Consider the following 13,346-nt stretch of genomic DNA (forward strand, 5'->3'; position numbering starts at 1 on the left):
TCTAAGGCTACAACTATACATTTGTTTGTGTTTACGTATTTAAATACATATATATATATAAATAATATAATGATATATTATGTAGTATACTAGTATGTATATAATATATGATCCGAAACGAAACAAAAAGAGAAAAAATACATTTGAAACAGTCCTCTTTTTGTTACGTTTCGGTGCGAATAACGTATACGATAACTGTGTGTAAATATTAATAATAATAATAATTATGATATTTGAATGTTTATATAATAATAATGTAAATAAAATATAATGATACGCACTGGGCAGCGGCTTATCATCGGAAAAGACGCCTCCGACGTGAATTTCGAATGTCCCTACAGTGTATTGCGTATAATAATAATATTATGCGTGTTCCGGTGTAATATAAACAATGATGCGTTTTTAATAAATAATAGAAATACCTAATAAAAATAAATAAGCGGTTGTTGGACTTGGGGATCTGAATTTCCGGGCATCATTTTTTATCGTGATTATTTTGTGGCACTGTATTATATTGTACAGCCTTTCTTCGGGTGGTCGATTTTTTAACGGTATTTGCACGCCAGTCGAATAAAACGCCAAGTGTGCCAGTCGACGAGGGGATTGCGTTGCAGAAAACTCCTCGTAAATTGTACAGAGAACTCGCATCACGACGAGTCCGATGATAAAATAATATGATAATATAACAGACCGTATATTGGTACTCGATTGCACGGAACCCGCGCGGTCTTGAAGAAGAGACGTCTGTATATAAAATGTAAGTCCCTCTGGACTATTTACAATATACGGAGCTGTGGGGAGGAGTGGTGGTGAGACGGGGGTGGGGGGGTGCTGGGGGTTGTTTGTGAGACGGAGCGGGGTGGGCGTGGATGGGAAGCGGAGGAAAAAGAAAACGCGTGAGTAGATTTAACCCGACAGCGGGAAAGTGTCCGGACACGTACACACACGCACAGACACGCACAGACACGCACACACTTAAAATAATATATACAAACGAAATTCGTCCGGGAGACGATTATTCAACGATCATTGCACGCGGCGGAGAGTGATAAATTCACCCGGGTGATTGCGTTCAACCGGGTCACATGGCCAACGGTGCCGGATTCACCGTCACTTTTGATCCGCCGCTCGCCGACGATGACTTCCTACGGTCGTCGTCGACCTCGTTGCCGTCCCTGTAGTTATCGCCACCGCCTCCACCGTCTTCGTCGTCGTCGGCCGACACCGATTCGCCATCTTCGTCCTCGTCGTCGGGTGACAGATCGTTTTTCCTGGAAACCACAGCAAACCAAGCGTTAAAGTCCATGTGATTATATGATGGTATAATACTTAATATAATACATATATTATTATACAGGGATCAACGGTTAATGTTTTCGAAGGGTTATACCCTGGGAATTCGGCTCCAGTTTACGGGACCCATCAAAGCTGTATGTACATGGTGGCGACGCAGGAATCAAAAAATGCGATTAGAATTAATGAAAACTTCATATACCACCTAATGTATATAAAAAAATTAAATTAAAAAAAATGTCCTGTCTACGGGCCAGGTAAATTATAGTCCACGACAATAATGGCTTGTGGGAAGCTATTTGATGAGTTCTATAGAGTTATGTGGATAGAGCAATATTCTATTGAGCACATGTGGTTTAATATGCACTAGGGCTATCGAATTTTGTTTTTTTTTTAACGTTTTTTAAATTTGTTTTTCGAATTCAAAATAACCCTATCCCCGTTCTAGGGTCTAATCCACATATCAACCCTTTTAGGCTTACAACACAAACTATCCATGGAGCTCGTTTGGTTTCAGCATGTTATTATAATATTATGCCATACATTTTTGTTTTCTTTAAGATTTTACAACGACCACCAACCACTTAAAATCAAAGAACGGGTGGACTGACAGCGGTGCGGAATGATCGTCATCGGTTTTACCTCATTGTTGTACATTTATACGATGCATTATAAATTATTAAATTACATTATGTCTATTGTTCGTTTTCGGGCACACGTGTTAATAACCATCAGAACAGTAGTCCTATGAAAATTAGATACTTCTTTACAAACACGAGTGAAAGACACGATATTATATAGACACCGAACTAAACCTTTAATAGATGAGATAACGTCGATTACTCGATTACGCATTTATTATTATTATATTGACGATATGCTAGCTAGGTATCATTAGTGCGCGATGAAATCGTTTTGAAAGTGAACACGAAAAGTTATAGTTATTGTTATTTTTATGGATACAAAATAATCATAGCACGACAGTATTTTATTACCCGTACATAATTTATTAAATACATTTAACGACATTTTATCCTGGTTATATCTAATATAATAAGTACCTACGTTTGATTGTCTTAATGGAGTATATACAATTACAAGAATTTACAAAAACAATTAATTAATTGTGTTTTTTATTCATTAATTTTGATATTGTGTGCATGGTAGATAAATATGTTATCCGATTAAGCTATAAACCTATACCCATGATATCTATGGTAGGTATACAGTATCATCTATCATATAATCTCCCTTGACAACGAAGACTGATACATTATTTCCATATTTTATGGATTAAATAGTCATCTGTACGTTTTTGAACAGTTGCAAACTATTTTATTTTTCAATTAGATAATGTATCAAGTAAAGCAGACTGACTATTGAGTATTGACAATCGACTAAATAGCATAATAAATTAACAACGATATAATATTTTTTAATTTATAAAATACGAAACTTTAATTAATTTACAGTAAATATATTTAATAACTGAATAAATACTATTATGTTGCCAGTATGGTTTAAAACTGTTTCATGCAATCACGTGATTTGCAGACGTTGAGAATGAATATAATATAATATCAATATCACAAATAACTCATTTCAAAAAAAAAACTTTTCAATTAAATATTTGTATTTTTTTTATCGAATCAAAAGTTTTTAAAATATGCCATACTTTATACCATAATTATTTGTATTTTTTTTCAAATCAACAAAATAAATAAATACAATAACACACAATTAACTCGATTGTTTGATATTATTCTCACAATTTTTAATATATTATATATCCATTCAAAATGTAGAACATAAAAGAAATTATTCAATTGAAACGACGAAAAGCAAAATTATATCAATTGATTGATTTATTTAAGGATGGCAAGAAATAGCTGGTAAGAAGGCTATAACACCGATCATTATTTTAGTATTTTTTACAGATAAAATTACATCATTTAATATTATAGGTAGTAAATTCGATCTAGTTAAAATTGGTAATATATTACAGATAATGTGTAATATTGTGTACAAAATTGAATCGTATTATAACATTTATTTAACTCCCAAATTTAGGATTCAATTTTTTAAACGATGATTTGGTATTGTGTTAATAAACCTAATATTAACGATTTTTCACAAATTTCAATAAAATAAAAACGATAATATTCCTATAGTGGATAGTGAGAATCGCCTCCACTTGGTGTATTCTGGGTAATGCTAAAATTTATTCTCAAAATTGAATAATAAATTCATCCCTATGTATAATTTTCAATATAGGTCATGGCTGATCATGTCTATGAGCTTTTGTATTTTCATAATGTACTCGTACTTACGCTCTACTTTTTCAAAATTCTATACGGACAATTTATAGTGGGTACACATATAATACGAATACCATATCTATGTATGATATTGTATAGTGTATCTGCGTATATTGCAGCCAATATAATAGGTACCTCACACAAAACTCAATCAAATCTTTTGAACAATTTGCTGTTTGTAATTTTTTGTTTTAAAATGTGTCATTAGAATATAATGTTAATTAATTTTTATCGTTGAATAAGTCGAGCAACACAACTATTATGTGCAGCCATTTTATAACGTGCTGTTTTTCAGTGTAGTTTATTATACAAATAAAACCTCGTGTTACATAAATATAATATCGCTGAATAAAAAAAATATATAATTAAATTTATTTCCCGTGGTAATATTGTTGTCATTATAATTATTTATATTATACTCTACTGCACAGCCACTCGGCCTTTAACGGCGAGAAATTGGGTTACGATAATTTTTCGGAGCGCATTTTTATATTATAAGCACGCTGTTCAGTATTCGTCGATGAATTCGCTCGCTTTCCGATGTTAATATAATAATAATAATATAAATTGGTATACATTCCGATAAAAACGCGACCGAAGGACACACGTTATTATTATTATATTAAAGATAGGTAGTTGTCACTTTCTCGCGCATCATGTGTTGTCGGCCGGTGTGATTTTCATAGAAATGCCGCCTATGTGTGAAATTAGTGTATTTTTTTAATTTCGCCATTCAATAGGTGTCCCATTAAACGTGACTGTCAATACTGATTGATAAATGAGGAGACCTTGTTTTATTTTTTCATTTCGGGAATACGTTTTTTCGCTCTTTTGTTTGCCAATAACGCCCGCCCACGCTTCGTTGGAAACATATTGAACTTTCGATCCCTCCGTACAGTACGACATATAAAATATCCCAGAAACGAGTTAATGCAAGATCATAATATATTATTATTACTGGAAGGGTATACACAAGTGGCTAACCTAAGGTTTGATGCATTTTTTTACGTTTTTTTTTATCAAAAAAGGTATACAAAATAATTTACCGATTATTTAACTGTACAACCTCTTAAATGTTATATATTCTAATTTATTTTTTTGAAATTTGTTTTTAATTTTAAATAGTTAATGATCAGTATGAAAAAAAATTACAAATGGTGGCCAATTTATACACACTGGTCGGGTGAACTGCATGTCAGTCCTTATTAAGATATTATTTGGCCTAAAGTAGGTATTTGACTCGTATTACAATATGTAAAAATGTCATAATATACCCATTTGATTTGAAAAAATGGTTCAAATAACATTTTATTACTTACAGTGAAACGATCTTGATAATTATTTGCATACCTATATAATCAAAAGTAGGCGAATTCGCTTCCCTAAAACCAAAGAGGTGAAAAATCGAAAAAATAAAACTCTAACACATGTAACTAGTCAAAAATAATGCAACTGATAATAGTGATGAAATCTCAATTTCAATAATTAGAATTTAACTGATAAATTGACCGAGCTCATATCAGCAATATAGCGCATAATAGAAAGTGAATATTAATAATAACGTGACTCTTAATAATATGGATGATAATTGGACAATACATTTTAATATTCCTGATTATTTTTTACATATTTTGTTATAGTTTAACTGAAATATTTCTTTTTTATTTACAATGTATGATAAACTTATATACAATATTATTAGTATAGTATATATTATCAGCATACATCTTTTAATCTATTTTGTTAAATATTTAAATATTTTTCTTGAAACGCATCTACTAAGACTTAATAGATGAATAAAATATAAAATGATAAAACACATATGAATAAGTTGTTTCAAAAAAAAATTATTATAAATTATTTTAAAGTTGCATAAATTATAATTTTGATTAGGTGAAAAATGGCACAAATTAATATTTTGTGGGTACAAGGTTGCGTAGATTACACGATGCCCTTTTATCACGTTTTATGAGGCACAAATTAGTAATTAGCATACTTTATTTTTAAATCTGGCCCCAATTACATTTTTTCGGAGGTTTTTGGGACAAATTGCATAAGCAATTTCAGCGTTATGTTGTGAAGAAAACCCAAATGGCCATTTTATCCTTCTTACCAAAATTATTAAGTATTATTATAAATAAATATTGTTAAATCTTATATGTATAATATTTCTTCTACTGTAACAAAACTTACGAATAGTTGTGATTGTTGGTGAACAACGACTTTGGACATTCCTTAAAGTAAGGGTAACATTCTTTGCTGTGTTTGCCAACGGTTTCGGCAGTCACGTAGTCTTTCATTAAATCAGCGTACGTAGATCTACTAGCCCTGCAAAATAATTACAGAAATATTCATCGTTAATATTATTATTATGATTATAAGACATAATTATCTGCAGCATCAAAACTAAAACATCGTTCAGTTTTACTTGTTGTGCATTCCTATACTATATACACGGGGGACGACCTAGATTTTTAATAATTTGAACAGGCAAAAAAATTATTATAATAATATTATACACTCGGGATCATCTAAATGTTACGTTACGAAATAGGCGAAGACCACAGACGCGCATGTAATCGATCATAGCCCCCCCCCCCCCCGGACATATAAGTGCTTACCACTGGATACACCCATTGATTATAAATACTGTATTTATAATAATAATATATAACACTAAACAGTGAAATCACTAAACACCGGGCACTCACTGTCAATGAAATTTTGTCCGGTATTCCGAGGGTTCAGATATGCACAAAGTCTGTAGTTGAAGTTCAAAAAAACGTCTGCTGTTGCTAGGTATCCGTTAAGAGAGGTTAGATACAGTGGTACCTATATTGTATATTTTGCGTTGTTATAAAATTGTGCCCCCCCCCCTCGGACCTATGCTCTGGATCCATGACTGATCGTAACAGTATTTTATATATTATTTTATAGGTAAGCAACGCGTAATAGAAACAATAATAATTTTGATTGGATTTCGTCGAAAAGTACATACTATTATATACGTACAGTTGTTACAGCACGCGATTGCGCAATACTCGAAACCGCTTGCAGTATAAAACAATAATATAATAATAATTATACTGTAACCGGTCGGAAAAGCGATAAATGAAGATGAGGACCGTTGTACAGTTCACGACGGATGGTTTGACCGGGTCGAAACGCTATTAAGACGGTGTGCTCTGTGAATTCCGTCGACTAAATCGACGTCATTGATTTACATGCCTATGTGCTTAATACACACACATATTGATATAATATATACGTATTATATTATATTCGTGAATTAATCATTCTACCGCGATTAAAATTACTGCAATATAATAACGTTAAAGTTCTCTGCGGCGAAACCACCCTCAGTATACTTGAGGTCGTCGATCGGTTTGTGCGCATATTATACACATGAATGATATCAGAAATTTAATTTCGATATTATACCTTGGTACATAGCATTATTATTATAATACCTTGCTTGTCTCAAGGATATGGTCTGCGTACGATTTTCGTAGAAAAATATTAGTTTATAGCGTGTACAGCACACAAACACCATGACGGCAGCGAAGTAGTTATATAATATCATTAATATTATAAGACTTATCGTTAATATAATAATATTATGTGCTAATAAACACTCTGCAATTTTCCCAAGGAGGAAGGATCGCAGGATATTGAACTAATTTTACTATAAATATTAAGACTACAGAGTACCTGATTATTTTATATTATTATCTATCTGAAAAAAAGCTTTGGTCTACCTGTCCGAACTGTGGGAGGATCGACCCATTATCCCACAAATCACTTTTGGTGTGTACCTATGTCCCTGGATGGGTGCGTATTGGATATAGAACTATAATAAATATTAAATTATATACTTGTTATATACGGGGTGATCCATTTAACTTAAGAAAACAATAAAGTTTTTGAAAATATTTCTTTTACCTAATTTTAAAACGTTATTAAAGAACATTTTTGGGAGAAAATTATAATTTTATAATTTTTTATTGTTTTTATTTTAAAGTTTTTTTCTGTTTTGAATTATAACATATTATTATACTGGTGCACAGTTCCATTATTATGTATGGAAAATTCCAAAACTATTCTACTTTAGAATACGGAATGAAAAATGAGTATTTTCATTAACAAAGTTTAAAAAACTCAAAAAATAATGAGAAAAAATAATAAAAATACTTTATTTCAGAAATGATGTTATTTTTTAATAAATTAAAATTAAGTAAAAAACATTCTTAAATATTTTTATTAAAATGAGTGTCTTTTTTTTTTAAATGGTTTGCCTGGTATATGTATTATTTATTTAATAATATATTATATTGGTAGTTATGTCACAGACGTCTGTGGACCACTTGTATCGATTGGGTGTTTTTGAGATAAATATCTGGTTTTTTTTTCTAACTAGAGACGTTCATTGGGATGGCAATAAATTGTTTGGTTTTTAAATGTAGGTAAGTATCATCTTATTATTTCGAAAGAGCCTAACGCGGCAGGTGAACATATCTATCAACAAAACTTTTCTTTTTTTATTCCAACCGATTATACTGTTAAGTTGATATTTTGTTAATGATACGTGTCAAAAATATACTAACAAGAAATACCACATGACTTAGTGATTTCTAATCGTAGAAGAAAAACTGTTCGTTTCTACTATTTAAATTGTTTTTTATAATATATTTTAATACGCCTAGATGGTTTTTAATAAATTATGTTAATTTTTTAGGTCGATATTGACATGGGCGCCCCGTAAACCGATTTCAACATATCGAACCAAGAGTGCAACAGGATCGGACAAATCAAGTATAGTTATTCATAATGTATTTTATACTTACATTCCTATCTTAAAATATTTTCGATTTAAATATTCCACCGGACAAACATACGGTATTTTATATAATGTTTTATTTTTTAATATTAAAACATTGTGAGAATTAATAACATATATGCTATAATAGTATTGGCCTTTTGCTAGAAGTTAATAAAAATAGACACTAATTTGTATAATATAATATTTATTATATTATATTATGATTTTGTCCGGAGTGTCGTCAGTGGGCGGCTTCTCCACTCAAGTTCCTCTGTTGTATTTTGTCTTCTTTCTAACCATCTATCATGTTTTTTATACAAAATTAATATTGTATAGATTGAATTAGTCAAATAAAAAAAAAAAAATTATGATTTTGTATTTTTGTCTGGTCTATATATTGTTTTTTTTTACAAACGACATAAATCATTAAATTTCTCCAAATAAGAATTACCTATATTATTTTGATTATTATAAAATTATTATCATTATTTTAATGTTATTTTTTTTTATCCTACACACCTAGTAAATTTCAGTGGTTTGTTAGTATTTAAAATCTTTTTTTCTGTACATTATTTAAACACCATAGTTTTTTATATTTAAATTGTATGTTGCTTCACACATATAGCTTATATATAAATATATAATATATAATATATATGTACATCAAACAGCACTCTTAATGCATTATTATCGGCTACATATGTCGAATATCCTCGACTGTTTGATATATTAGGGATTTGGTATACTAATAGTTTTCTGTAATTTATTTGACATACTTCCACTACGGTAAGTTCATATTTATAAGTTATGTTTGTGATAAGCGACCTACCAATGTATTTATATTATTTTACCGGTAGTTTATTCCGCATGCCACGTGTGCATGGCATTTCCGGTTTGGCACATGGCGCTGAGTTTATATAGCGATTGCAAAAATGATTATTAAAAAAAAAAAATCCGGCTTACATTTTATGCAATGACCCGTTGCCTTCATTTATACAAAGTCGTATCTCCTGCAAGTCATTTAATAGCCGGTGTCATTTTTCTACTTTTCGTTGGAAAGTTGTTTTGCTCTAACCGCGACAACACCTTTGGTCATTGGAGTTTTTATACTTGCATGTATATGTTTTGGACGCGTGTTATAATATTATGAAATAAACGGTAAATAATTATGAATTTATGATACAGTATCATATATTTTATGGGATGGTAAATGTATTGTATGAAAATATGTGAGTTTCATTGTTTAATCTTGCATTTAATGGGCGAAAAATTGTGTTATTCATAAACATGACCGGAGAGAGCAAACCGTAAATAATATTCTATACATCTCTACATGGTGGTTTTCGTGTTCCTACGTATACATTTCTTAAACTATAATAGTTTTACCCTCAAGTGTCCGCCCTCAAATACGACCGAGTATAAATATATTATCGTCGCAAAGACTCGCAGAATTAATCGTATAGTTGTCTGTTTATAATATTACAAATGTCACTGTGCATAAATATATACATATCGTGAAATTATATTCAATTTTGTTAGCGTTCATATATCATTTCATATTTGATGCACTTACGTGAGGAACAGCTGAAGAAATTCACCGATGAAACCAAATTTGTGTATGGACTGGTGCCCGTGAACTTCGCATATGGCTCGGAGCAGACACGCTTTGCCGTCCATTCCGAAGTTTGTCAACAGGTCCTCGACGACGGTAAACAGCAGAGCTCTGCAAAGACATAATATATTTATAGTATTTTCAAAAATAATTGTCTTATGCCGGGTTGCATGAAAAAATTATTAATTTAATGGCCCAATAAAATTTAATGGACCAATCATGGGCCGCTAAACCATGTTTAAGGGATCATTGGATCACTATTGATTCGTTAAATGTTTAGTGATTGTTCATGCAACCCGTCATTAATCTGTTAACGTCAAGTTGATGTGTACTTATTAATATAAAACATGTGTGTGCGTTGTGGTAATAGTGATAATTATATAATACTTATTCGAATTAAACGAAATTCTCAAAGAAATCTCCAATACTTACATTCAGTTATTCGCTAAGAAAAGTTCTATTTTATAACTTGGACAAATTAGAATTGCTATAGCTATAACTGCGCAGCTTCTCTGTTAGTTGTTACACACACACACACACACACACACACACACACACATAAACCTACTTTGTTACGCACGTATGTGTGTGCGTGTGTGTGTGTCACTATATCATCGTAATAATAATATAATTTATCGCATACGGTCTGATGTATTATTATTTATTTTCGCCGAAGCGCCGAGGCTCATAGAGGTTTGGGTTATTCCATTTTCAATCGGCCGCTCCTCATTACCTGGCGTCGTCACGGGACTTTCCCAACGCCCTTTACCCATTTTAATTGGTCAACGGTCAGCTGTAAACGGGTCTTGTTGTTTTACTTTTAAAACGCAGTCATTGTTGCAGCAGGCTGCCAAAACCTGTCTGCTCGCGGTGCCCGTGAACTTGGACCAAGCTGGTTACTCCGCGTAACCGCCATCCACCACGGCGGCGGTTTCTGGTCGGAATATTAATACGGCAATTATTCATTATAACAGATACGATCTATAAATTATGTATACCTACATAGATATATAATAATAATTTATACATGCATATGATGCGTGTAATGTCGGTCAAATAAAACGTATTTAGCCGCGTAACATACGATCGTGAGAAATGCGGATGAGGTGCAGTGTGCATAATGTGTAGGTATACCGTATCTACCACATATTATCAGCTGTTATCGAAAAAATTACGTTTCATTAAGCGTATCATACAATGTAATGTTACATTAAAATGGTGCATATTTAAGTACCTACTCTTGTCCATTATAATAATATACGATGCGTCTTGACGTGTAGGTGTTGTGTACATATAAGGTGAAATGGGTTTTCGCACAATATGTGTGCGTATGGTGTACTTACATTGAAAACTGATATTGCTGTGAACAGAATAGGCATCATACCTACGATTGTCGTGGAAAACGATTATGGCTTTTTGCAATTTTTCTTAACGTTTGAAATAAAAATATAAAACACATTTTTCGAATTTCAACTATATACTTTGTGAGAGTAAATGCCACGGGAATACGCTGCGTGTCGCAACAAGAATCCTACGTTGAAATTTATAACACGGCAAATGGCACCTGTTCGTGATTTATGAAGAAAAAATACGAATAAAGCGTTCCACAGCAAAAAAAGTAAAAATTGTATTTCGAGTCATAGCAGTAATACTGGTAAAGATATATAATACAAAATCTCAGTATAGTGAAGTTTGAAACTTCCATTTTTCCAGATGTCAAAACTAGAAAAACCCCATCATTATTATTATTCACTTATGTAACAGTAGAAATTATAATAGTTTGATATCTTTATATAGTATCTTGTAACGTTAATACTCAAAACAGTTCTTACATTATTTATTCATGACGTTATTCAATTTAATCATCCTTTTAAAAGTTTGAGGTGTTTAATTTATTGTTTATTTAGAAGCGTTCAGTTATATCAGTTGTATGCATTTTTAATACATATGATATTTAATAAATGTACATAATTCAATAATTGTATCTTTCAATTATTTATGAAAAAGTTTCTATGTTTATTTAGGTTTTACTTTTAGTAAATACATTTTTATTTATTGATGCGCGAATGGAAAAAATTAATGTTACACTTAAAACTCATAAATAACTCGGTCGTATTTCTTTTTATAACTATGTAAGTTTCTCAATTTTAGTGGTTGCTACGCATATTCCTTGGCGATTAACTGATGCTATATTTGAATGTAAATTACAACAATTGATAAGACATTGTGTACTGGTGCAGATATCGCTGTTAACAGCTCTAACATATATCTATAAATCTTGTGTTTCAGGGTATAGTTGATAGTTGTGTTTGCAAGATACGATCAAGTTCCCGTTGTATATTCGCTACTTTTCGAGTTAAATTTACAAACCGTGCTTTAAGTTGAGATAACAACAAATATATCATGTGTAAAATTAAAATTTAGAATATTTGTTTGGTTTCAAGTTTAAATAAGCAAAACATATTTAAATTTATTGAAATCTACTACAGCGTATACTCGAAGTTACTCATAAACAGTAGGTAGAAAAAAAATAGTATAGACCTGACGATTTTTACTGTAGTATTGGAGAAAGAATATTAATTTTAACTCATTCATTTAAAATATGCCTATGAACTGTTTTAATTTTAATTTTTTGAATACAAAACCATAAGAGTATATTAAACTATACACTATATGATTTATATACTATTTACAATTAATTCGTGTGTATATGCTGTATGTACTAAAAGGATGCTTCAGCAAGCATGCTCACCACCTCCTTTTTTCTTCAATAATGCAGTTATTCAAAATCTGATTTTTTAAATTTTTAAGTATACTACAAGACTTAAAATTTTTGAGATGTTTTGTACTACGAAGTGTCCTGTGTAGACTATTATAATAATATAAATATTTTAAATACAGTTTTGTATATTTAATTTATTCGAAATTATAAAATAGCCATATATATTTAGTCATATTATAGAATATAAAAAGAACATGTGATATAAACGTTTTTAAAAATATTGCTCATTTTATTTGTTTTTTATTATTTTTATTATTTTTAATACATAATATTGTTTTAAAACTATTCTTGTCAACAGATATTTTTAGATTGATCAAAAGCAACATAATATAATATTGATGCGTGCTAAAATAATTCATATTATTATTCATAACTCGTTAAGAACGTTCTTTTCGCATTTAATATTGCTCGTAACCAATGGTTATATTTACTGAATATAGTTGGAGAATAATTTTAAAATCGTAATAATTTACGATTTATGAACACGCGATTAAAACAACAACATAAATGTGTCAACCTATT

The 13,346-nt window shown here is 30.9% G+C and overlaps 1 protein-coding gene across 3 annotated transcripts in view; it reads right to left on the reverse strand.

The window, feature by feature from the left end:
* Window positions 1–259: 259 nt before the first annotated feature.
* The window catches only part of LOC111037496, a 44,497-nt gene continuing 31,410 nt past the window's right edge, over window positions 260–13,346 (reverse strand). For all 3 annotated transcript variants that reach the window (XM_022320114.1, XM_022320117.1, XM_022320115.1), the window contains exons 5-7: window positions 10,004–10,153; window positions 5,805–5,939; window positions 260–1,271 (exon numbers count right to left, since the gene is read on the reverse strand). In XM_022320114.1, the coding sequence (XP_022175806.1) occupies window positions 1,082–1,271; window positions 5,805–5,939; window positions 10,004–10,153 (475 nt within the window). In that variant the 3' untranslated portion in view covers window positions 260–1,081. The remainder of the gene's footprint in view (window positions 1,272–5,804; window positions 5,940–10,003; window positions 10,154–13,346) is intronic.

Source organism: Myzus persicae, unplaced genomic scaffold (assembly GCF_001856785.1).
Source record: "Myzus persicae strain clone G006 unplaced genomic scaffold, MPER_G0061.0, whole genome shotgun sequence".
NCBI classification, from domain to species: Eukaryota; Metazoa; Arthropoda; class Insecta; order Hemiptera; family Aphididae; genus Myzus; species Myzus persicae.